The sequence below is a fragment of the Zootoca vivipara genome, chromosome Z, assembly GCF_963506605.1.
Source record: "Zootoca vivipara chromosome Z, rZooViv1.1, whole genome shotgun sequence".
NCBI lineage: Eukaryota > Metazoa > Chordata > Lepidosauria > Squamata > Lacertidae > Zootoca > Zootoca vivipara.
In genome coordinates, this window is record NC_083294.1 from 1217574 (window position 1) to 1243432 (window position 25859).

The 25859-nt window shown below is 48.4% G+C and overlaps 3 protein-coding genes across 6 annotated transcripts in view; 1 reads left to right on the forward strand and 2 right to left on the reverse strand.

The window, feature by feature from the left end:
- PTGS1 (prostaglandin-endoperoxide synthase 1) overlaps positions 1–2182 on the forward strand; it is a 39717-nt gene extending 37535 nt beyond the window's left edge. The window contains exon 11 of one of the 2 annotated variants that reach the window (XM_060270638.1): positions 413–2181. In XM_060270638.1, the coding sequence (XP_060126621.1) occupies positions 413–774 (362 nt within the window). In that variant the 3' untranslated portion in view covers positions 775–2181. Of the gene's footprint in view, positions 1–412 lie in introns of both variants that reach the window. The other variant, XM_060270639.1, reaches the window with a different exon arrangement.
- Positions 2183–4101: 1919 nt separating this feature from the next.
- On the reverse strand, positions 4102–13065 carry PDCL (phosducin like). Its single transcript, XM_035102480.2, has 4 exons — positions 12992–13065; positions 8917–9100; positions 6292–6473; positions 4102–5384 (listed from the first exon to the last, which is right to left on the reverse strand). The coding sequence occupies exons 2-4, from the start codon at positions 9089–9091 to the stop codon at positions 4830–4832; spliced, it is 912 nt and encodes a 303-aa protein (XP_034958371.1). The 5' UTR covers positions 9092–9100; positions 12992–13065; the 3' UTR covers positions 4102–4829.
- A 5256-nt stretch (positions 13066–18321) lies between these two features.
- RC3H2 (ring finger and CCCH-type domains 2) overlaps positions 18322–25859 on the reverse strand; it is a 53667-nt gene continuing 46129 nt past the window's right edge. For 2 of the 3 annotated variants that reach the window (XM_035102466.2, XM_035102463.2), the window contains exon 21: positions 18322–24326. In XM_035102466.2, the coding sequence (XP_034958357.2) occupies positions 24119–24326 (208 nt within the window). In that variant the 3' untranslated portion in view covers positions 18322–24118. The remainder of the gene's footprint in view (positions 24327–25859) is intronic. The other variant, XM_060270466.1, reaches the window with a different exon arrangement.

Genomic DNA, 25859 nt, shown 5'->3' on the forward strand with positions numbered 1-25859 from the left:
TTTCCATCCATTGGGATTCAGAAGCATTTCTGTCTCAAACTGTGAAGGACGAGCTGAGCCATCAAGGCTAGGAGCCATTGATTGGACAAATTCATGGAGGAGGCCAAGGCAATCTTCTTTCAACGCTACTGCCTCCTGCAGGAAGGAGTTCCGTAGTTTTACTGTGTGCTGTGTGAAGGACGACTTTTGTCTGCCCTAAATCATCATCATCATCATCTTCTTCTTCTTCTTCTTCTTCTTTTCTTCTTCTTCTTCTTCTTCTTCTTCTTCTTCTTCTTCTTCTTCTTCTTCTTCTTCTTCTTCTTCTTCTTCTTCTTCTTCTTCTTCTTCTTCTTCTTCTTTTCTCTCTCTCTCTCTCTCTCTCTCTCTCTCTCTCTCTCTCTCTCTCTCTCTCTCTCTCTCTCTCTCTCAGGTGAAGAAGAAACTGCTGCCAAACTGGAGGCTCTGTACATAGACATTGATGCCCTTGAGTTCTATCCAGGTCTGCTGGTGGAAAAGAGCCAGCACAACTCGATTTTCGGCGAGAGCATGGTGGAGATTGGGGCCCCCTTCTCCTTGAAGGGTCTCTTTGGGAACCCCATCTGCTCCCCAGAGTACTGGAAGCCCAGCACCTTTGGTGGTGATGCCGGCTTCCAGCTGGTGAACACGGCCTCGCTCCAGAAACTGGTTTGCCTCAATGTGAAGAGGTGTCCCTATGTGGCCTTCCGGGTTCCTGGCGGTGGAGAGGACGCCGTTGTGCTTGCAAGGGAGGAGGGACCCTCAGATGAGCTCTAGGGCTGTAGCGGGGGCAGAGGGCAGAGGCTGCTCCTTGGCTCAGCTGTGGTCCTGCCAGGGGCAGAGGGCAAGGAGTGGTTGCAGACTGTGGCTGGCTGGTGGGGAGGAAGGGAGAGAACGGAACAGCATCCCTCCTCATCACACACCTGGAAATGTATTTTGGAGGGTTAGGTTCAGAGAGGAGAATTAAAAGGAGTACAATTTACTGGGAGAAATGAAAAGCCTTTTGTGGTCTGCCTGTCCTCTGCCCAGTCAGCTTCCTCTTTCCTTCCTACCTTCTTCTTCCACATGCAGCAGAAAAAAACACGTATTACAGGGATGCTATTGGGTGCCAAGACCTTTCACCTTTCGCCACATAGCCCAAATCACCTGCTCCTTCTGCTTTCAACTTTGACTTTTATTCATTTTACTTTGCTTTCTTTGAGGGCTGGGCACTGCTGGGGAGCCTCCCCAGCCACCTCTCCTGTTAATGTCCCAGTTGGCTAGACATAAAAATCAGCACCACACATTATATGCAGATTTATGTCTGCTTCATCATATGCCATGGGTTCCAATTGTATCTTTCGTCCCCCGGAGCCAGTTCCCAAACATGACTCCCTAAAATCTCTAGAGGAAAATATAGAATCACAGAACCATGAAGTCGTCATGTAGTCCAACCCCCCTGCAATGCAGGAACATCAGTAAAGCATGCAAGACAGATGGCCACCCACCCAAAATCTCCAAGGAAGGAAAGTCCACAACCTTTCGTGGGAGACCGTTCCACTGTCAAACAGCTCTTACTCTCAGAAAGTTCTTCCTGATGTTTAGCTATAATTTCCTTTCTTGTAACTTGAAGCCATTAGTTCAGGTCCTACCCTCCAGAGCAGGAGAAAACAAGCTTACTCCCTCTTCCGTGTGACAGCCCTTAAGGTATTTGAAGATGGCTATCCTATCTCTTCTCAGTCTCCTCTTTTCCAGGCTAAACATATCTAGCTCCTTCAACCGTTCCTCATAAGGCTTGGCTTCCAGACCCTTGGTCATCATAGTTGCCGCCTTCTGCGCACATTCCAGCTTGTCAATAGAATTGCAGAGCCAGTTCAATCTCTTTCAAACCTGTGGTGTATACATGCCTTAGAATAAGAGGTTTGGGGGGGGCAGAAATTGGGGGAGAGGAATATAAAGTGTTTTCCTTTTGACCTGAACTCAGGTGAGTGTGTGTGTGTTTCTGCTATGGGGTGGAGAGGGTGTTGGGAGTGAAGGGAATGGTCAGAATAAATAGTGTTTTCATTTCCAAAAGTCACAAATGTGTTTCCTTTCTTTGGGGTGGGGGACCTTTTAGCCTACCATCAACTGGCAAATATGGTTGAGGCTGGGGCACAGGTGTGCTTGGTGGGCCATTGCCCCATGCTCCTGGGCTGCTTCCTGGGGGGGGGGGAGCCTCCACCGAGCTGTCAAAAGGAAGAGGAAAGGGAGGAAGGCTGCTGGCAAAGTGGCACAGCTCCCTCCCCCCCCCCCGGAAGCAGCCCGCCATGGGCAGCTCGTTCCACCCTGAGGGTGCAGCACAGGGGTCCCCATTGGCCTTCTGCATCATCACAATATCATCCTCAGATGTGAGTCTTGGGAGGTGGGCAGAGAGAAAGGCCTTTAAGTCCAAGAACTAAACTGAACTGCCTCCACCAGGGCCCAGAATCTAAAGAACTTGCGAGCCACTTGTAGGAATGGCAGTTAAGCTGGGGGTGGGTTGTTTGTGCTGGGTCCCAAATTCTTAAAAGGTACAGTAAGGCCGCAGTTCAATCAGATGGTTCATTGGCTCGTTATTTCCTCCAAGGTGGCCCATAACAAAACAGGTCTGCTCCTCCCCAGGGTTGTGGAAAGGGGTCTCCTCCTCCGGTGTCATCTTTTTGACAAAGCAGGTGGTGGATTAAGGGGCAGCAAGTTCTACATGGGCAACACTGAGACTAAGGAGGAAGACACTGGAAACGACTGCTGTTATCAATGACTTGGATGATGGACTTGAGGGCATCCTGAGCAAGTTTGCAGACGACACCAAATTAGGAGGGGTGGCTAATACCCCAGAGGACAGGATCACACTTCAAAATGACCTTAACAGATTAGACAACTGGGCCAAAGCAAACAAGATGAATTTTAACAAGGAGAAATGTAAGGTACTACACTTGGGCAAAAAAAAAAAAGAGGCACAAATACAGGATGGGTGACACCTGGCTTGAGAGCAGTACATGTGAAAAGGATCTAGGAGTCTTGGTAGACCACAAACTTGACATGAGTCAGCAGTGTGATGCAGCAGCTCAAAAAGCCAATGCAATTCTGGGCTGCATCAAGAGGAGTATAGCATCTATTCTAGATCAAGGGAAGTAATAGTACCACTGTATTCTGCTCTGGTCAGACCTCACCTGGAGTACTGTGTCCAGTTCTGGGCACCACAGTTCAAGAAGGAGACTGACAAGTTGGAACGTGTCCAGAGGAGGGCAACCAAAATGGTCAAAGGCCTGGAAACGATGCCTTATGAGGAACGGGTTAGGGAGCTGGGTATGTTTAGCCTGGAGAAGAGTAGGTTAAGGGGTGATATGATAGCCATGTTCAAATATATAAAAGGATGTCATATAGAGGAGGGAGAAAGGTTGTTTTCTGCTGCTCGAGAGAAGCGGACACGGAGCAATGGATTCAAACTACAGTCGTACCTCGGGTTACGACCACCTCGGTTTGCGAACAGTTCGGGTTATGAACTGCGCAAACCCGGAAGTGTTTTCGCCGCGTGTGTGTGCGCAGAAGCGGCTGCGCGCGCGATTGCGCAATCTGCGCATAGCGCGAAAATCGCGCTTTGCGCATGCGCAAAATGGCGGTGCCCATCGCGTTCGGTTTACGAACTATTCGGGTTACGAACTGCGATCCGGAACGGATCGCGTTCGTAACCCGAGGTATTACTGTACAAGAAAGAAGATTCCACCTAAACATTAGGAAGGACTTCCTGACAGTAAGAGCTGTTCGGCAGTGGAATTTGCTCCCAAGGAGTGGGGTGGAGTCTCCTTCTTTGGAGGTCTTTAAGCAGAGGCTTGACAGGCACATGTCAGGAATGCTTTGATGGTGTTTCCTGCTTGGCAGGAGGTTGGACTGGATGGCCCTTGTGTATGCCGCCGCCACCACTCTGGACTGGCTGCAAGAGGGGGTAGGCATGTTGCAGCTGACTGATCCCTCCTAACAGACCGGCCTCCGTGGGTGAGCATCTGTACCTGTGGCTCTGCTTTTCTCCCTCCTGATGACCAACAACCACCCTGGGAGAGGGGCTGCATAGCACCAGCAGCTGCTCAAGGAAACAACTGGACAGGAAGCTTAATAATATTCATGTTTTTATTGCATTAGTTTAAAAATGGTTAAGAGCTTAGCAAAAGAGAGTCCATTTCTGCTGGAGGAACAGGGCGGAAGGTCATGTCTTGTAGATTAACACAGGGGATGGACATCCACAAACAAGCATGGGGCAACCTGCTTTTGAGGGCAATGTTGTACAGAGCAGCACATCAAGGGTTGTTAAAGGAATGCTAGGAGTGCCCAGGACCCCCGGAGAGAATAGCCAGCCTTACCAAGCCAACTACTGGGACTGAGCTATGGTCTGTTTGCCAGCCTGGATCCCCTCCAGGTGCTTTGGACTACAACTCCCATCAGCACAACTCCCCCACCCCATTTGACATCCCGGGGTTCATGTGAGGCCCATGCAGGCCTACTCCTTTGGGAGGGTGGGTTGCTGGCATCCAACTCCTGGCTGAAATGCCTGCTTGCGGCTCTACGCAGGTGCAAGATCCATAAAAGCAAAGCAGCAACTAGGAACAGAGGCTTTGAGATCCATCAGGGGCAGTGGAAAAGGGCTCTGCGGTGGGCAGAGCAGAGGGGCTGCAGGCTGCTGGACAGGTTTCAGCAGGGGGCTTGAGGTGGCTCCTCCGTTTGGGAACAGGGTGTGTGTGTGGGGGGGTGGCAACTGGGTAACTGCCTTCTAGGGGCTAGTAAAGGGTGGGCTTTTCTACTCGCCCCTTCACAGGTGCCTCTCTGCTCACCCTAGCCTGCCCTCAGTCGATCTCCAGGTCACTGTCCTCGCTGAGACAGGATGAGGAGGCATTGAGGACAGAGGTGAGGAGCATCAGGTCCTTCTCAGGGAGCAGGCCGCACTCCTGCAGGAAGCCCTCCAGGTCCCCGGCGAAGAAGTCCTCACCCAGTTGGTCAGTGATACGGACAAAGTTGCCCACCAGTTCCCCACCCTTGTAGACCAGGAGGGCTGGCAGGGCGCTGGTAGTGAAGCGGGAGCTGGCGCCGATCAGGGAGCTCCGCACCCGGCAGAATTTGACCACGGGGTACTCCGTGGCCAGGCAGACCATGCATCCGTGGAGGGAGTCGGCCCCTGGGACATCATCCTCGTAAATGTGGACCATCACCAGGGTATTTCTGGGTCCCTTGTCAATGGTGTCCAGGAAGGCCTCCCCACTGTGGATCTCAAAGACCTGCTTGAAGTACTGCCCGCTGCGCAGCTGCCGCCGCATCTCCTCCATGCGCTGCTTGCGATACTGCTGCAGGAACTCCTCGTCATCTGGGGCCTCGCGCAGCGCACTGTACTCCTGCAGGGTTAGCTGGGGAAACAGGCTGCCTCCTCAGTCAGGGGTGGCCCAAGGCCCTGTGCCCCTCAAGGCAGAACGGAAATTTCCACCCTCCTGCCCTCCCATTGCCCCCTCCTCCTGGCATGCCCAGGCTGAGCTGCATAACCTCAGGGAAAAGACGCTGATTGCACAGTAACTGGAGCACTAAAGAAAAGCTGCTTAAATTGGCACTTGCTGGAGGGCAGCACAAGACATTTTGCCACTTTAGGCAAAAGAGTCAGAGGTGCCCACCTCCAACTGCCTTTGCCTGAGTCGACTCATGGCAGTTCCAGAGAACCGGAGGCCATGGGGGAGAAAAGAAGGATGACAGGGAGGCACAGGGGGCAGAAGTCCTGCTCTTCCCAGGCACCCACCCAAAGCAGCAAGTGCAGGAGGAGGTGAGCTGTGCACTTCTGGGGGCCCAGAGTCTGCTGCCCCTCTCAGCTGCCCCCCGCCTGCTGCCTGAGGTGACTGCTTCATCAAGGCCAATGGACAGGCCAGCCCTTGCTGAGTTCCCCCAAAAGTTAATCCACCTGGATCCCTCCCTGCCTGAAATCCCCTGCCCCCTGCCTACCTGTTCTTTACCTGATTTACACTAGAGGCGGCACAAGCACAAAGACCCCTGGTGCTGTTGGGGACTACAACTCCCCATCACCCCCGGCTGTGGGCCGCGTTGGTTGATGGGGTCTAGATTCCAAAAATACCCAGAGGGCTGCAGGTTCCCCTATGCTAGCTGCGCCCTGAACACTCGGCAGCTCCACCACCAGGTGCTGAGTGCCGCTCAGGGCAGGTGGTCCCCCACCAGCTGCAAAACAGCCCCTGCTCCAGGGATGCCTGCGGGGAGGGTTGGAATCCACATGGAAAAGGTTGCCGGAGAGGCCCCTCTTCCTGTGCCCATTACCTTGCCATTCAGCTTTTCCTGGAGCTCCTTCTGCTTCCGCTTGTCCTCCTCGTCGTCCAGGTGGGACCTGCATGTCATTGAGAGCTTCTGGATGAGGCGCTCCATCTCCCGGCACTGTTCCTCCCGCTGCTCTGTCTCCAGCTGCTTGAATCTCCTCCAGTCATTGATCACCCCTTTGGGGCCTGTGGAGGGAGGGAGGGAGGGAGGGAGGGGGGGGGGATGAAGCAGGCAGTGACGACAGCAGCAGGAGGAGTAGTCAGAGGAAGTCAACTTGCCACATCAATAACAAACGATGCCTGTGCCTCTGCCTCCACAATCGGAGGCAGTGGTGGTTCTGAACAGCAGTTGCTGAAAGGCACAGGACAGGGGGGGTGAGAGCGCTCCTGGACTCAGGCCCTGCTTGAGGGCTCCCCTTTGGGGAGCCAAATGGGGGAGGCTGGATTACCTCAGATATGAGGAGCAGGCTGGCCTTGTGCTCAAGTAAAATCCTGTATGGATTACAAACAAACAAACAATCCTGCCTGAGGACAGAGGACTCCGGACAAACCTCCGGACATCACAGTTGTGGATGAACTCTGGAGAGATTCAGAAGAGAGAAAAGAAACCACTTCTTCACGCAGTGCATGGTTGAACTGTTAAAACCACAGAACTCTCTCCCACAGGAGGCAGCTTGGGTGGCAAAGCTACTAGCCAGAAGGGCTAAGCTCTGCCCCCACCGTCAGAGGCAGTAAACAAACATATATTACAGCGGTTTATAGCAATAAAAACATATGATATTAACCATTAAAATGGTTAAAAACAGACGTCAATTATAACCATTGTAGAAAGATGTATTCTTAATTGCCTGCATAGGGCAGGCGATAATAGAAAAGTTGTCAGCAGTGATTAAAAGTTTGGCATGAATAGAAAGAGAACCTGTCCAAGTGGCACTGACAAAAAAGCGCCCCCCCCCATTTAAAACAATGCATTAACTGTTAACACCAGTTAGCAGAAGCCACAGGAGGGACAAGTGCTCTCGTGCTCAGGGCTTCCTGGGTGGTTTCCCGTTGGGGCACGTGAATGGCCACCGTAGGAATAGGAAGCTGGACTAGAAGGGGGCCCCCTTTTATGGGCAGGTCTCTGCTTAAGTCCCAGTCAAGAGTTAGCAGGGAACTCAAAATGTCCCATTAAAGCACAAGCCCCATAAGGGGTCTTTTATTTGTTTATAGAAAAATAACAAATAAATGTTTGTAAATATATATGCATATGAATACAATGCTATTCATAAAACAATACAATAAAAACACAATGCCATATAAAAACCATATACAAAAGATACCAGAAATCAGCTGGAGAGTAGGTTCTGGAAAAAGACACAAGTCCCTGGTGAGCCTTTGCCAGTCAGAATATAAAACCCTGGGCAGAAGGGACCAATAGCTGGATTTAGAGTAAGGCAGGCTCTTACCTTCCAGCGCAGGACAAATACCCCAGGAGCCAAGAGGTGGATCTCTTACGCAGCTTTGACAGCTGGACAATTATGGAGGGTTTCTAAAAACCTGGAAGAGTTACACCTTTCTGCATTTAACTTGGGGATTCCTGCCCTATTTTCAAAGAAGGAAACATCTCCAACATTACCTATGAGATCACCTTGCCCCACAAATGCCCATTCAACTGCTCCAATCAGCAGAACCAGCACTTAATACTTGTTCCACATTAGTAAGAACTCAATATTCTGGTGTGGCAGCACCAGAACTTTAGAACTCCCTGCCTACTTGTCAACAAAAATGCTGAAAAACATTTTTGCTTGGACAAATCTATGCATTAGAAAGCTGATGTGACCTTTTTAATAATAATTTTTATTTTCAATTATCATCCAATAATAGCCTCATTATAACAATACCAATTCATTATACAGTGATGCCTCGCAAGACGAAATTAATTCGTTCCGCAAGTCACTTCATCTTGCGATAACTTCATCTTGCAAATCGCGGTTTGTCGCGGCAAAAAAAACCCCAACCGCATAAAAAATTTGTCTTGCAAAGCACGGCCATAGAAAAGTTTGTCTTGCGAGGTTTTCGTTGCGCGAGGCATTCATCTTGCGAGGTACCACTGTACAATCAATAATATCAATCATTCAAATACCAAATAATATAATTTAGATAAGGTGGCTCCGCACGTGCTAGAATTGATAGAGTTGATGATTTTCTTTATTTCTGCATTCCAAAATCTTGTTGATTTCAATTACATTCCAGTCATAATAATAATGTCACACACAGGAAGAACAAGGATATAGTTTGAGATCCTCACCTGTAGTTTTAGAAATCATTTAATGTGTCAACACGAATAGAAAGCTGATGTGAGTTTTAATCTGTTTCAGTCTACTGTTATTTTAACTTTCTGAAAGTCTTAAATCATTGCTGCTAATCCTTCTTCCTGGTTTTATTTTTATTTTTGTAAAACATTTTCAGGTGTTGTCATTGTTGGTTTTTTGGTATATAAATTTCATGAAATAAAATAAAACTAAGTAAAACGTTCCCCAGCAGACTAGCCTTAAAGGATCATTTATGTGTATTAAATACAATGGACCGCCTCAGCCCTAAGGAAGTTGTAGGTGAATTCAGGGACCTGGAAGAAAGGGAGGCACACCTGTGTTTACCGCACTGCCATCGCTGCTCAGCACCACCTTGCTGGGTTCTGTGGCATCCTGGGGGGAGCCATGCTGCTCCTCCCCCTCGTCTTCCTTCTCACTATCCTCCTCCTCGCTGCTGCTGTAATAGTACTGGAGTTTTTCGCCCAGCAGCTTGTCGTCCAGGGTAGTCATTGTGGGGAGCTGCCAAGAGAATGCACAAAGGCTTAACAGAAGCTCAGCTGCAGCCCCTGGCTTTGCTTGGAAAGACCACTGGAAAATGGACCCTTGGAGAGATGTCTGAATTCTCCCTCAATCCAACTTGGGTGGGTTATAGTGAGCTTCAAGGAGAGGTGCAAGCTCAACCTCAGCCTCTAGAAGCAGAGAGAAGAAGCAGGCTGTGCCCCTATAAAGGTTACAGGGATGAGTGTGGATGAAATCTTGCTCAGGGGTGTGAGACCTGTCCCTCTTCATCGCTGGCTTTGAAGAGGTGGACAGGGTACAAGGCAGTCTTAAGGGAAAAGATACATTAAACTCTCAATGACCGCACTTCTGCTCCAAATACAGCCTTTACACCCCCTCTCTCCTACCTCTTCAGGCCCCAGGAGGACTTCATGTCCACCCCTACCCTTTGCTCATGGCTGCAAATGAACAAGCCAGCTGCATAGCAGACACTCATACATATGGGCACTGACACCAAGGATTCAGGTTTAGCACCACCCCTTTATAATCCTTCCCTTTATCCTGAGCCAGATCTGCTTCCTCCGCCACGGATTTGCATACAGTATGGGATGCAGTTGCCCAATGATTAAAAACAAAACAAGGAAGCATGATTCTCCCGTGAAACAGAGATGCGAGCAGCAGCTCAAGAGCCCAAAACGTAGAATAATAGCAGGGGGAAAACATCTCTAGTTCTGGTCTAGGAAATGTGGTGTGCAGGGAATATGGTAGGTTACCCAAAGAAAGATGGGAGTGATGGCCCAGGGTTCTTTAAAAACAGCTCAGGCAGTCCACAAAGGATGGGTTTCTTAAAGGTTATTAGCCATGAGAGACAGAGTGAGCCTCCAGATGCAGAGGAAGCCTACCTCGGAATACCAGGTAAAGCTGGGGGTGAACAACATCTGGCACGAGAGGATTTGTCATGAGGCACCAAGTGATGTGAGAATGAGGCCCATGTCACTGCAGGGGGAACTCTCTTGTCTCAAGCATGGGGTGACAGTGCACTGGCCTCCTCCCTCCAGGCCAGGAAGGATTATGGTCAGCAAAGGGGAAACATCAGCCTGGTCCAGCTCCTGGGGACTGTTGGCTGCTCAGTTCCCTCTGTAGTGAATTCACAATTGCCACAAAAATCAGCCAAATAAGAGCCCAGGTCCAATCACTAGCCAAAGGGCTACCAGTTGTGTGAGAACTTATGCCTCCCTCGAATGGGGTGTCTAGCCTATGGGTCAGTTGTGGCCCACAGGAACTTATCTGTCTGCATTAAGGTTGCCCTCCCTGGTATTTTTTTTATGGTTGTGAATTTTTCTCAGTTTTATTGTTTTACCTTTTTAAAAACCACTTTGAGGGTTCTTTTCTTTTTTACAGTCAAGCGGTATATAAATTTTATGGAATAAATATGTATTGATTGTAAAATGACAGTGGGTTCATTTTGATTCATTTAAGAAAATTTCATTTTATAATATATATAAAACAGAGAAACAAATACAATAGTCAAAAACTGAAAGATGAAAAGCTAAATAACATAAAATAAGCACATAGAATGAGCACAGTTGGGCTTAAAAATAACAAAGCCCAGGTAGAACCACAGAATTGTAGAGCTGGGAGGGATCTCAAGGGTCATCTAGCACAACACCATGCATAATAATAATAATAATGATAATAATAATTTATTCTTTATACCCCGCCCATCTGGCCGGGTTCCCCCAGCCACTCTGGGCGGCTTCCAACAAAATATTAAAATACAGAAATCCATCAAACATTAAAAGCTTCCCTAAACAGGGCTGCCTTGAGATGCCTTCTAAAGGTCTGGTAAATGTTATTCTCTTTGACCTCTGGTGGGAGGGCATTCCTCAGGGTGGGCGCCACCACCGAGAAGGCCCTCTGCCTGGTTACCTGTAACTGCAGGAACCCCAACAAGATCATACATGACAGATAGCTACCCACCCCCTCCCTCTTAATGTAGTTAATGTAAGAGATTGAGGGGGGGGGTTATGGAAGGTTAGCCACATGAGAACTCAGGCTAAAAAGGCTTCCCCATCCCATCTAGAGGATTATGCAGATTAACAAACCCATCAGATTAGCAAACACATCAGAGCCAAGGGGCCGACTCTGCTGGAAAACCCAGAGGAGCAGCTGTTGGAAAGAGGGGGGGGGGGCAAATCACTCTGCATGTTTGCAAATAAGGCCTCAGCCTCCTTGCCACGCCATTGCTCCCTTGCTTCATGCCTTTGTTTCCTTTAATATGTAACTTGATGGATGCTGTTTTTGGATAGAGAAAAGTATTTGTGAGAACAAGATGCTGGACTCAATGGCCTGATCCAACAAGAGACCTCTCATGTTTCTTTTTTAAAAAAATAATTTTTATTAAAGGTTTTCTTGGTTTACAAAAGTGCTTTTTTCCGGGTTGTCCTTTCTACAGGTCAATTACATTTGTTGTGAGCCATTAGTGTTGTATATAGTTATAGGGTTGGGGAAGAAAAGGGGGCCGGGGAGAGGGGGTGGTTGTTAAAACTTATGTTATTTAGTGTCTGTGTCAGATGTCGTGTCAGCGTCACTTGGGTAGTAGGTTCTCTTCCTAGTCGCTTATTGCATTTCCTTTCTAGTGAGGGGGGTGGGGAGCGCAGGGTGTGGCTGGCTGCCTTCCGCTGGCAGCAGTGAGATTTGTTTGCGGGGAGGTTAAGTCAGACAACAAGAATCCACCGAAAGCATACAAATCAATTATGGTTTTTATGTTTCTCAACTTGACCTAGCCCGTTCCTGCCTCCCCTGCGATCTATCCAAATAACAGGACCCCACCACCCAAGAGAACACGAGCAGCAGCTCAGCCTAAATAAGGAAGCCTGGGTTTAGCCTTCCTCAACCCCTGCAGATGCTCCGGGCTAAAACTCCCAGCAGCCCCAGCCAACCTTCGCCCTGCACCAAGTGAGCTTGCCCGTCCCCTTGGAGCCCTCGCAGGTGAGCCCAGCCGCCTGCCCTCCGTGGCCCCAGCCGCTCTCCGCCCCCGCCCCCACGAGGAAGGATTATGCTGAGATGGAGCAGAAGCGGAATCCTCTTCCCCCACCCCACCGTTTCCCTGCCTCCCGCCGGCGCCAGGCATCTCTCTTCGCTGCAGCGCCGCCCGATGCTGCTGCTGCCCCTCCCTTTCCCCCAAGCCAGAGGTGGTGCAGGGGCTCAGGGGGTCGGGCTAAGACCTGCTGGGAGACCAGAGTTCGAGCCCCCCCCCCGTCGGCTCTGAAGCCACCCCCCCTGGGCCGCGGCCGCTCACGCTCAGCCTGCACCTGTCTCGCAGGGCTGGTGGTGGCGGTGGAGGAGGAGTTAAGGGGGACGCCCAGGTGTGCCGCTTTGAGCTCCCCGGAATAAAAGGTGGGGTGCAAGGGCCACCCATGAAGACAGGGAAAGCAGACTGCACGCGGGGGCCCCGGGGCTTCTCGCCCCTCTGCAAATCCCCTCTGCAGATCCAGCCCCTCACACGAGCCCGCCACCCACGCACCCCAGGAGACCCCAGCCCTCCTCACCCACATCCGCTGCCCGGAGACCCCAGCCTCAAATCCCCACTGTGAGCCAGACACCCCCCCTCCCGCACGCCGCCTTCCCACATAGGAGCCCCCCACCCTCCGTCCCACGGATAGCCGGGGCTCTTCCGTCGCCCTCCTCGGGCAACCCTTGCTATGGGGTAGATCCCCCTATAATAAAACAGCCCCCCTTCTTAACCCTTTCTTCCTCCCACGCGCGAACAGCACTCTTTCGCGATCCCCAGACCCAAGCGGTGGGGCAGAGGCTCCTTCCTCCCTCCCCCAGGGCTCCCCCTTTATCATCGCACTGCGGATCGCTACCCGCCCCCACCCCCAGAAAGGCGGGCCCCTTCCCCCTCCTCACCGGGATCTGCTCTCTCTCTCTCTCTCTCTCTCGTGTCTCTCTCTCTGTCTCCTAGTGACAGAAGGCGGGGGGGAGGGGGAGGGAGGGGGAGGCACAGGGCGCAAAGGCTGCCGGGACAAATAGGCAGGGAAACGAGGAGCTTCCCCAGCACAAAGAGGTAAGGTGGAAAAGCAGCATGCAGCAGCCCTTGCTGCCGGCTCCCTTTCGGCCCAGGCCGCCCGTGCGCCGCACCATGGGGATGGAGAAGGCGAGGGGGGGGGGGGAGAGATCAGCCCTCCTGATCCCTGTTGTTGTTTAAAATATTTCATAGCTCCCTTCATAGGAGGATCGCAGGGCAGTTTATTGTATGCAAACACAAAAAAATACATAGCAACAAAAACAGTCCCCTCCCCCCAATTTTTAAAGGCCTGGGAGAAGAGAGATGTTTTGGCCTGGCGCCTAAAGATATGTAATGAAGGTGCCAGGAGAGCCTCCCTGGGGAGAGCCTCCCACAAGCGGGGAGCCCCTGCAGAAGAGAGCGAAGCTCTACACTGCCACTTCCTCTTTCCCTGTCTATCTGCAACCAAACATCTCTTACAAGAAAGCCCTTCTTTGGACAGTGCATACTGTAGTTAAACTATGGAACTTCCTCCTGCAGGAGGCAACTAAGGGTCACCCACCTGGATGGCCTTAAAAGAGGGACTAGGATAAATCCAGTGGAGGAGAACAAGGCTGTCAATGGCTACTAGGCCATGATGGCTATGCTTCGCCTCTGCTTGGAGTGCAGTGACTGAGGAGGGAGCAAAATAAAAAAATTCCTTCAGTAGCACCTTAAAGACCAACTAAGTTTATATTTTGGTATGAGCTTTCGTGTGCATGCACACTTCTTCAGATACACTAGAAACAGAAGTGTCAGACCCTATATATATACAGAGGGTGGTGGGGGTGGGTGGGAATTAACACCCATCTACAGGTTTACCACTCCCATCAGCCCATCTCCCATTCCCACCCACCCCCACCACCCTCTGTATATATATAGGGTCTGACACTTCTGTTTCTAGTGTATCTGAAGAAGTGTGCATGCACACGAAAGCTCATACCAAAATATAAACTTAGTTGGTCTTTAAGGTGCTACTGAAGGAATTTTTTTATTTTGCTTCGACTCAGACCAACACAGCTACTTACCTGTAACTGAGGAGGGAGCAGAAGGTGAGCTGAGCTTGGGAGACACTGTAGGTTTTGTGGCTTTGTCTTTTTGGGGCTGTGTGTGAGAAAGTTTGTGTGCTTATTTGTTTTCTTACTTGTTTGTGTTGGTTTTCTGGTTTGTTTCTGGCTGTGACCTTTGACCTTAGAAGTGTGAGTCAGGAGGGTCAGATGATTAGCTGTGGGTGGAGCTAGTCAGTGCTTGGAGTGCAGCAGCACGCACTTATCAGTTTGACCCATCTTTTTGATTTAGGGCAGCAAGTCTCACACATTTATTGGGGGTGACCTAGGCCTCTTCTTCTTTCCCCCTTGACTTCAAGCTTTTCAAGATGGACGGAGAGGGAACAACCGTAGTCACCTGCAATTCCTGTGCAATGTTTGTTTTCTTGCCAAAGGATGTTGGCAGCTACACCTGCAACAATTGCAAGTTGGTTGCCCTACTAGAAGACAAGGTGCAGCAGCTTCAGGGGCGTGTATCTACGCTCCAGATAATTAAAGAGCTGGAGCCTTCCTTGGATGCAGCAGAACACACTGTCTGCACCAAGGAGGAGACAGGGGACATCCCTGAGGAGGAGGTCAGTTCCCCAACACAGGACCCAGATGTATGGAGGAACGTGACTCATAGAAGTAGAAGGCCCAGGGATCGCTCTGAGTGCTTAGAACTACACAACAGTTTTGAAGTGCTCTCCCTTAACGTGGAAGACGAGGAACAGACTCCATTTGAGGATCTCTCCCTCATCACAGTTGATCAGGAATATGAAGACGAGCAGCAAAGTCAGTCCTCTGGGAATATGCAGGTAACCTTGGAAGAGACAGCACATGGAAGAATCCCGACCAAGCCTATGAAGAGGCGTATAGTGGTGATAGGGGATTCCCTACTGAGGGGTACAGAAGCAGTGATCTGTGGGCCTGACAAGATGTCTCGAGAGGTGTGCTGTCTACCCGGGGCCAAGATCAAAGATGTAAAAGAACGGCTGCAAGGAATCATAAAACCCACCGACAAATACCCCTTCCTTTTGGTGCATGTGGGAACCAATGACACTGCAAGCCATAGCCTCCAGAAGATCAAAAGTGATTATGAGGCTCTGGGCAGGAAGTTGAAGCAATTAAATGCACAAATTGTCATCTCATCTGTCCTCCCAGTTGAACGACATGGCCCAGGGAGAGAGGGAAAAATAGGAGAAGTGAACAACTGGCTTCGCAAATGTTGCAAACAGGAACGGTGTGGATTCTTAGATCACGGTCTGCAGTTTATTGAAGATGGACTTCTGGCAAGTGATGGGCTGCACCTCACAAAAGTTGGGATGAATGTTTTTCCATGAAACATGCTACCATTCAGTGGATTTGTAGCTGGCTTACTGACCAAACCCAAAGGGTGCTCATCAATGGCTCCTCCTCATCCTGGAGAGTAGTGACTAGTGGGGTGCCACAGGGTTCTGTCTTGGGCCCAGTCTTGTTCAACATCTTTATCAATGACTTGGATGACGGGCTTGAGGGCATCCTGAGCAAGTTTGCAGATGACACCAAATTGGGAGGGGTGGCTAACACCCCAGAGGACAGGATCACACTTCAGAATGACCTTAACAGATTAGACAACTGGGCCAAAGCAAACAAGATGAATTTTAACAAGGAGAAATGTAAAGTACTACACTTGGGCAAAAAAAATGAAAGGCACAAATACAGGATAGGAGACACCTGGCTTGAGAGCAGTACATGTGAAAAGGATCTAGGAGTCTTGGTAGACCACAAACTTGACATGAGTCAGCAGTGTGATGCAGCAGCTAAAAAAGCCAATGCAATTCTGGGCTGCATCAATAGGAGTATAGCATCTAGATCTAGGGAAGTAATAGTACCACTGTATTCTGCTCTGGTCAGACCTCACCTGGAGTACTGTGTCCAGTTCTGGGCACCACAGTTCAAGAAGGATACTGATAAGCTGGAACGTGTCCAGAAGAGGGCAACCAAAATGGTCAAAGGCCTGGAAACGATGCCTTATGAGGAACGGCTTAGGGAGCTGGGTATGTTTAGCCTGGAGAAGAGAAGGTTAAGGGGTGATATGATAGCCATGTTCAAATATATGAAAGTGTCACAGGCGCGTTGGTGGCTACTCTAGAGTAACGACTCCTCCAGACGTTGTCTTTTCATGCTTTTATTTAGTGCTGATTATTTACAGTGCAGAGCAGTACTATGTACATGTTGTCCGTTAAGGGTCAGAACCTCCGAATGGAGATTCGCGCGTTTTCCTCCAGCAAAGTAGTCTCGGCATACTGAATCTCCGCCCCCTTCTCCTCCTCCTCAGTTCCGGGGTCGGTGGGACTGGTCTCCTTCCTTTGTTTCCCACTTCCCTTCCCACACTTGCCTGAGCCTCGGACACCACTTCCTGAATCTCCGCTGGAGATCTCTTCCTCCCCACTAGCGCTCCCATTGGGTGATGAGCTGCTCCTTAAGATGGGAGGGACCTGCCTGTACGTTCTGTCCCTCACAGAAAGGATGTCATATGGAGGAGGGAGAAAGATTGTTTTCTGCTGCTCCAGAGAAGCGGACACGGAGCAATGGATTCAAACTTCAAGAAAGAAGATTCCACCTAAACATTAGGAAGAACTTCCTGACAGTAAGAGCTGTTCGGCAGTGGAATTTGCTACCAAGGAGTGTGGTGGAGTCTCCTTCTTTGGGAGGTCTTTAAGCAGAGGCTTGACAGGCATATGTCAAGAATGCTTTGATGGTGTTTCATGCTTGGCAGGGGGTTGGACTGGATGGCCCTTGCGGTCTCTTCCAACTCTATGAATCTATGATGGAGGCAGCAGCGCTTCTGAAAGCCAGTTGCTGGAAACCACAGGAGGGGAGAGCACTGTTCTTGCGCTTGGGTCTTGCTTTGGGGTGTTCCATTGGAGCATCTGGTTGGCCACTGTGAGAACAGGATGCTGGACTGGATCGGCCCCCTTTGACTGTTCTTACAGTCCTAAACAAACAGGATTTAGGTTCCTTCCTTCTTTCTTTTTCTTGCATTCCCCATGAAGAGGGATTGGTTGTTAAAGCACTTTGGGAACCATAGCACTGAGAGGGGGTCTCCTCACAACTCTCAGCACCCTTAATGGATTCTTTTTTGGGGGTGGTGGAACCGTGTCTGTTTTAAACTGGCTTCGTAGTACTTTAAACATATACCCTGCTTCTCCGAAAATAAGCCATAGCCATAAAATAAGCCGTAGCAGGATTTTTAAGCATTCAAGGAATATAAGCCATACCCCGAAAATAAGCCATAGTGATAGAAGCAGCAGCAATGCCGGCCGCGGCAGGAGGAGGAGGAGGAAAAAAATAAGACATCCCCTGAAAATAAGCCATAGTGTGAATAAGCCAGAGATTTCATACATATTGTTACATGCAACCCATTCTCCAAGTAATGAGAAACCCCAGAGGTTCCAGGAGCTTACCCAGGTTTGGTTTCCTTGGAATGAAGGTCATCAGGGACTGTGGTGTCTTTAGGATACATGGTTTATTTACACATCTGTACAACCTGAGCATGAGATGGGAGGGGCTCACAGCACCAGCACCCCAACAGCTCTTGCTTCTCCATCAGTCACATCTTTGGATCCAGCATAGAGCAAGTGTGTCTCTGGGTCTCCAGCTTCCAGCAAGTGTATACCTGGGTCTACAGCCTCCGGTCTGTTTCCAGCTCAAACACAATTCTGGCTACTTTCCTACCCTAAGAAAGTGGGGTGGATGAAAGGCCCACCCATTAGCTTAGAGGGCACCATCTCTTAGCTGCAGCACTTGCAACAAAGCTCATTCAAAGTTTATAAATAAACATTTCTGGACAGTTCAGCAAACTCCGTATTAGATTCTGTCGCTGACCCCAAGAATTGGAAGTGCCTCAAGGCATCACCCAGACTGACCCCATGTTCATGTTCCAGCAGAGATTACCTATCCCAGGGCCTGTCGACTCTGCTTCAGAAAGGACTTTCCCATCTCCTGTTGCCCAATACTTTTTAAACAAGACACCAAAGCATGTGATCTAACCGTGAGTTATAACACATTTGAGAAGAGCAAGCCATCAATGTAAATGCCTAGCTAACAGTGTCCACCTCCAACCTCAATGTGCAAAAAATGAGACACCCCCCCCCCCCCGTGTTTAGAGAAGAAAGCAATACAAGTTAAGGTGGACAAAATGTTTTATTTTACGGCATGCAAATACATGTCAAGTACTGCAAACTTTTTTCTATTAATTCTCTCTCAAACACTGAAAAAAACCCACAATTCGCTAAAGTGCGTGTCCAGCCCAAAAGCTAATTATCTTTTCACTTCAGTGCAACAGAAAAGACACGCACACAGACTTCACTCTGCTATTCAGGCTAAATCACAAAGCCCACACCCATCACTCAAACTTCCCTCCCCAAAAATACAGACCGTACGGTCTAAGCTTTCCCATGTAAATCCTATTCCTATAACACAAAAGGGAAAAACAACAGAATTTGGAAATTGAAAACAGAACTAAATGGAATAGAATTCATCCCCCGCCCCAAATAGATCCCTTTTTATTTTACAGATTTTTTTAAGTTCATTTTTTTTAAATAGAAGCTGAGTATGCATCATTAAAAATGAGGCATTAAATCCACCGTAGCGATGGTGTTTGCTTTATTATACATGATGGGTGTACACCATCTTTTATTTCATTTACATTTCAATCGAACAATAGATTTGCAAAGAAAATGTCTAATACAGACGTAGAAATATTCACACTTCAGCTTCACAACCGGTTGTAGAATTGACAAACAGCCCTCTTTTCCCAAACTTTCTGGGCCAAGCAGGTTTATAAAATGTTAAACAACGCAACAATAAAAGAAAAAGTGGTGTTTTTCTTTTCCTTTTAACTTCCAGGGAAAAGAATATGTAGTATACAGTATAAATGCAGACAGCAGATACTGCAAGCTAAACCACAATACTTTGGAGTGGCTGTACAGGGTGTGTGTGCAGTACAAAGAAAAGCCACGCATGTTGTATCACAACTACAGTATAATCTATTTGTCTGCACAGATAAGGAAAATGCATGCATCCCCATGCCTTGGACTAAATAACCGAGGACTCTCTCTGGGTAAGCAGGTGGGATCTGTGCAAAAGTGTACTTCGCCCTGTTTTCTGGCACTCAGAAACACAGCCAGAATTGTTTTTATTTTTAAATCAAACTCTGTCAAGTATATAAAGTGTCCATTAAAAAGCTTCACAAAAGCCTGTGGGTGTGGTGGACAGGTATTTGCTCTCTCAGTTTTGGGGCAGGTGGGATGCTCACAGTTTTGGCTCACTCCACTCCAGCCACCCCACTCCACCCTTAAGCCTGGCAATATCGCTTTGCCAGCAAAGCACCGTGCTGCTGCCCTTGCTCAGAGCCAAGGAAGTGGCTGAGAGTTCAGGCAGGGGAAGAACACACTCCAGCAAAACACTGTGTCGTGCCATGTTATTTGCAAATTCAGTCTCTAAATATAGAACTCCTAAATACAAGGGACTTAAAAATAAGCATCTCCCACAGGTAGTGAATGGCTGGCTATTGCCCCCTCCCCAAATAATATTGGGGTGCAGATGCAAGCACTTAGATTGAACCCTTTGCAAAGCAGGCCAGGCTTAATAAAATACTGAGAAATGCCAGCTGCTTACAAAATTAGACATGAAAATTGCTCACCACAAGAAATCCCACAGCCAAGCCACATGGAGTTTTTGTTTTTAAATAAAGCATATTTCACAACAGACCTGGCTTTCAAATTATTAAAAAAGAAAGGAAAAAATGGATACCACCAGGACTTCTGTTCTGGCATTTGCCGCACACACTTTAGGCAAGCACTGTGTTCTACACTCAAACTGTCACCAGGTATTATATTTGAACACCACATCCAGCAAAGGGAAAACACCAGCAGGGACCAATAGTCAAACCAGGCCTATCACAGACCTGCCACTCTTCCTTAACACAGGCCAGCAGCTACTCTATGCCAGCTCAAAGCCTCATCTACCATCACACTCAGCATTTGTTTCACACCTGAAGCTTGGCTACCCAAAGCACTGAGTCAAAACGAAGGGGGAGAGGAAGTGCACATTATGAGGAAGCACAGCTGAAGCTTTTCTTGCTACCGCAATTAACCCCCCCCCCCAGTGTGTGTGCCCCCAATCCCCCCTGCATCTGCCTAAAAAAATGCCACCTGCTGCCAGAGGGCAGGAGCCACCCTCCTCTGCTCTCTCCTCCTGCCGGCCGCTCCTCCCGTTGGCCTAATTTTCTAAAGACACAGCTGCAAAGCAGGCCATGGTGCTGATTCGTCTCAGCACCCACCCCTCTGGCTGTACCTAAGGCAAGCGGTGCAGAGCTTCTTTGCCTTCCACCGCCACCAGGTGCTGCTGCAATACAACTCCCATCACCTATGACTATTCTTGGCCATGTTGCCTGGGGATGGTGGGGGCTGGGAGCCCAAGGGCGTCCAAAGGACTACCATAAGTTGATTGCTCCACACCCAGACAGGCTGGTTTGTACAAACCACTTCGGAGGTGGACAACGCCCAGCCAGAATGATGCCATTTCCATGGCGAGAAAGTCCCAGCTGTTTCCTTGAGCCTGCAATTCTCTGCGTTGAAGATTTAAAGTACAACCTAGGAGTAGATGCTTCCTGTCAAGTGTGTGGCCCTTTCTACAAAACTACTATAGTGCAGGAGCTCTCGCTGCCTCTGCCAAAGAAGCACAAAGGCAGCTGGCTCCCAGTCAAGGTGGTAAAAGGACAGCAGAAATATGGTGGCTTTTTTAAAAATTATGTGATGCCACTGGACAAGTGAACAAAGAACTGTAAACAATTTATGCCACGCCCCCTTCCTCCAGCAGCACAACCAAGGTCTTACTATATATTCACCCTTGGATTGTATTGAGGCCTGGGGGTGCTCCGGTTCACAGAGGGGCTATTTCCCTGAGGGCAAAAATGAGGATCTCTCAGACTTCTAATATTTGTCTATTTTTGCAATAAAATAGCAATTTATTTTCTTCCTCCTTAAAAAAAAACACGTCACCTGCAACACAGAAGATCTTATTGTTTAAATATCCATGTAAAAGAGAGAGAGGCTGTTTTGCATATATCTCTATATATCTGAAGTTACATATAGCGCAAAAAAAACCACCTTTTTGGAAGCATTTCAAATGTAATGTTTATATATACAAGATTTCCCAGCTGGATCAGAGAACACAATAACAAGCCAAATGGCATTCCACACCAAAATCAGTTAATCTTAACAGTCACAAGTTTAAAGAGAACGGGTACTTTAGTCTCAAATCCCCTGTTTCCCTGTTTCTCTTGTTGCAGGAGTGAGAAGCCTGAGGAATTGTCCCATGAAATTAAGAGAAGCGATTTGGCTGCTGTATTATAAATAGCTCTTTGTGCCTTAGTATTAAATAAGTGGCCAGGGTCTTTCACAACATCACTGGGATTATATATATTATATAAATATATATAAACTAATGCTTGGATTTTTTCAGATAATAATATTTACAACATAATTTTTTATGAACTTTCAAGTCAGCAGATATAAAATTAAAAAAAAATGATGCAAGTCAGTATTGTAACCCTCAGAGAAATGCCTGTTTTTGCCCCACCCCTAATCCAGAAGTCTGCACGTTATAGTTTCTTAAAAAAGAAAGTGGAAAGAAGCGGCCTGATCCTGCACACAGAGTGGCATCCTAAACAGTCACCAGCTCTGTTTTGCCAGTATTAACACGATCGTCTCTTTTACAAGCCATTTGCTAGTGGGGCGAGCCCTTGAGTACAGTAGACCTGTGAAAATGTCACTTGGCTAAAATATCCCAGTACCATTCTCCAAGTAAACAACTTCACAGAAGTTAATTATCAAACACTGCAAAAAAGAAGAAGAGGAGAAATGCAAAAATCAGAAATAGAAAGCCATAGAAGACAAATGAGGAAGGTGTTATCTTGCCAGCAAGCATTCTTTTGCTCTACCACCTTCTGGGTGCCTTGAGTGTCTAAAGCAAGAAAGTGAAAGACAATACGGCTCAGGGCCCAAGAGGTGTGTGTTCTTATTTCAGGTGATGGCTCCTGACTTACGTTTCCTTATAATCACATTTTTAAAAAGACACATTTATTCGTTGTTCTGTACAAGCCGAGCTAAAGCTATACCATTAAGTGTTCAAGGCCTTGTCAAGGGTCAGTAATAAAACCTAAACAAATAAAATAATCAAATAAAACAATAAAATAATCTAAACAAATAAAATAATCAAAACAACACAATGAGTGTCAAAAGAACTGCTAATCACTTCTTATTTGACAAGTACATCAATAGCAATACTGTGTTGTCAAGTCAGTGCAAATGTGACAGAAAATGTTTTGTTTGCCTGGAACGACTGATTGCTGAGGCTCTGGGGACTGATCTAGCCGAAGGAGCTGCCCAGGGAACAAGTGCAGTGTGTTTTTGACCTTATCCACACTTAGGTTTTACCCTGCTCTTTCTAGGCAGAGGTCTACACTTTAACAAACTGCATCCCAGTGGCTTTTTGTGGGGGTTTTGCCCTAAGCTTTCCCTGTGAAAACCTGCTCTTCAAATATGAATTGGAGCAAAGCAGATAGCTGTTTGCAGTTGCTGACCTTTAAAGAGTGGGCTTTTGCGGAGAAAACTCCAGAGCAAGAAAGGGGGGGTGGTCCTCAGATTGTGCCTGGAAAGAGCAGAGGAAGGTACCGTACTTTTCCATATATTAGACGAGGGTTTTTTATTCCAAAATAAAGTAAAAATGGGGGAGAGGGGGTCGTCTTATACATGGGTAGTGCAGAGGGGGGTGGGCAATTGGTTGCATCCGCGAGTAGGATCTAGCAATTGGGTGGGTGAATGGTGTCTCCTGCAAGGGCTGCTTTGGCAATTAGGATTGCATCCCTTGCGATTGTTAGCGTTTGCCAGTTGGGTGAGTGATATTCAGTTCGTCACCCCTCCCCCCCCAAAAAAATTGCTCAGCAACTGTGGGCATTACCCCCCCCCCAAAAAAGCTAAACAACTCTGGCCAAATCTCCACAAAAAAGCTCAACAACTCTGTGCCATTTACCCCCATTTCCTTAAATTTGAGCCCCACAAAATAGAGGGCATCTTATACATGGGGGCACCTCATAGACGGAAAAGTACGGTAAGTGTGGACAAGCCTGTTGTCGATGTAACAATTCTGCTTACAACTCAAGAGCAGGTAAAGAGACAGAAGATGTAAGCTCTAGGATGTAGGCACTTCGATTTTGCACTCTATCATTTGTACACAGGCAAGTTGCTTGATATGTGGAAATACCAAGCTCTAAAGCAGAGGAGGGGTGGGGGGGTAGGGGAAATGAAGGGGGAGGGCCAGACAGTGCTGCACTACTGCATATAATGCAGTTGTGCAAAGATAAAAGAAAAAGAAGTGTATCAACCCTGAATTAAGTCTTATGTTAAGAGGATCTGCAACCCCTCTCTCTTTCTCTTTCTCTCTCTCACATGCTTATTTCATGCAAAGTTCCACAGCTGAAGAAACCAGCAACTGCAACCAGGTGCAAGTTCCTCTCTCATGAAACAAAAGCAAGGCAAAACAAGTGAGTTCTACTCCCATGAGTCACTTCACCCCGAGGATCTGCTGGCTTCAATGAGCTAACTTGCACATTTATCTAGAGAAGCTATCTCTCAACAAGAACGGCTCAGAAGGCGCCCTGGAATTTCCACAAACAAATTTAAAAGCTTCTCTTAAGCTTCTTACAAACCACTTGCGGAACATGAACACCTGAGCCTAGCAAAGTGGTTTGTTTTCTCTTTCATTTTCCAGAATGCTAAGTTGAGAGGGGCCTGATGTATCAAAGAGTCCACAGGAAACAAATCACCCCAATAGTATTTTTTTAAAAAATATATACATTATATAATATAGTGTAAATGCTGCCTTAGCATGATCACAAGCTTGAAAACATAACACCTCTCAGCTGTTAACCATCTTGCCATTTGCCACTGGCCTTAAAAAGTCACTTTTCCCTTCTGCCATGATGTGAGCTGCTTTGAGGCTGTGGGCTGTCTTGAGAACGAGGCTGCCCACTCCCGAGGAGGAAGCTGTGATGGGCAGGGACGTCACAGAGGATGCCGTTGGCTGGCTGAAGCAGGTCATTGGCAGGGCTGCTTTCTGCTTCTCCCTGGTGATTTATTTGGGGTGGGGGGAGGGAGGAGAGGGGAGAAGGGGGAAATAAACCCTGATCATTATTTAAAATAGAACACAGGAATTTCAACATTTTCACAGCAATCCAAGGATGTAAAAAATAAGGGACGGTGAAAGATTCTCTTTGATAGTTTTGATACCCTACTTGAATTGTGATCGCATGACAGATAATGAACAGATGGGTTCTGACAGAGTGGGGGGGGGGAGAAGCTGTGTTCATTAACCCTGAGCTCTCACACTGCTAATAACCCAGTTTGAAAGACGGCCCATGTCGCATCAGTAAATTTATCTCTCTTCTCTGTGGAGCCCCTGGTATAACTCTGGAACCTCTTGAGAGAAGCAAGCAGCACAGCAGTGACCAGAAACACTGTCGCGCCATCAGTGCTCAGAGCCATTTCCTTCCTTCACTCATCACAGTGGCTGAAGGGCCGCTGCAAATGAATGGGAGAGACTGGATTCTCAGCCTTGGAGGAGAGAAGGGGCAGAAGAGAGAAAGAGCCTTCCCTCTGTTGGTGCCCTCCATACATTTTGAACTACAACTTCTATCAGTTGCAAGATTGCATGGGGCTGATGGGAGCCACAGCCCCCAAAAGATGAAGGGCTTGGAGTGGGGGGAAATCTAAGGAGTAAGAAAGAAGAGACCAGGCAAGAGAAGGCCAGCATTCAGCAAGGAAGCGTGGTGGATTTCTTCCATAAAAACACCACTGCGGTGCTTGAGACAGCTTTACTTGGTCAGTGGCTGCTGGGGAACCCACAAAAGTGGAGTCCATGGGCCTACAAACAGGCCCAGCTCTAGGTAGACCCCCGGTGGCACAGGGCACCATGGCGCCGGCCCGCCAGAAAGGCGCCGCGAGCTGCGCCCGCCCGCTGGCTGGCCGATCCGCCGGTCCGCCATGCAGCTGCGCCCACCCGCCCACCGCGCTGGGAAACGGGGTGGGAGGGCGCCAGAGAGATCGCGCTGTGCCTGCCCGCCCGCCGCTGCGCCCACCCGCCCACCACGCTGGGAAACGGGGCGGGAGGGCGCCGGAGAGATCCGGCGCACCACAGCGGCAGGGGCGTTTAAGACGGCACTGTCTACAAATCACACAGGCTTATATAGCCATCCCTTTGCCTTAGCTCTACACCAGCGTAGAAATTAAGTCATGTTCTCAGAAGAAAAGCATGCCTGGATTATTGGAGTCGGGTGCCTAATTCAGCAAGGAGAGCAGGGAGCAGATTTTCCAGCAGGCTAGCTCAAGGTTGAGTTTTTCCTGCGCAGAAATGATCAACACATTCTTGATACAATGCGAGAAAGCAGATTATAGAATTATAGAGTTGATGCAGCCCAGAATTGCATTGGCTTTTTGAGCTGCTGCATCACACTGTTCACTCATGTCAAGTTTGTGGTCTACCAAGACTCCTAGATCCTTTTCACATGTACTGCTCTCAAGCCATTATTTCCTCCACTTCTGTGAGTTTCCCAGCAGCCACTATTGTCCCAATCCGGTGAAGCTGCCTTAAACATCGCAAT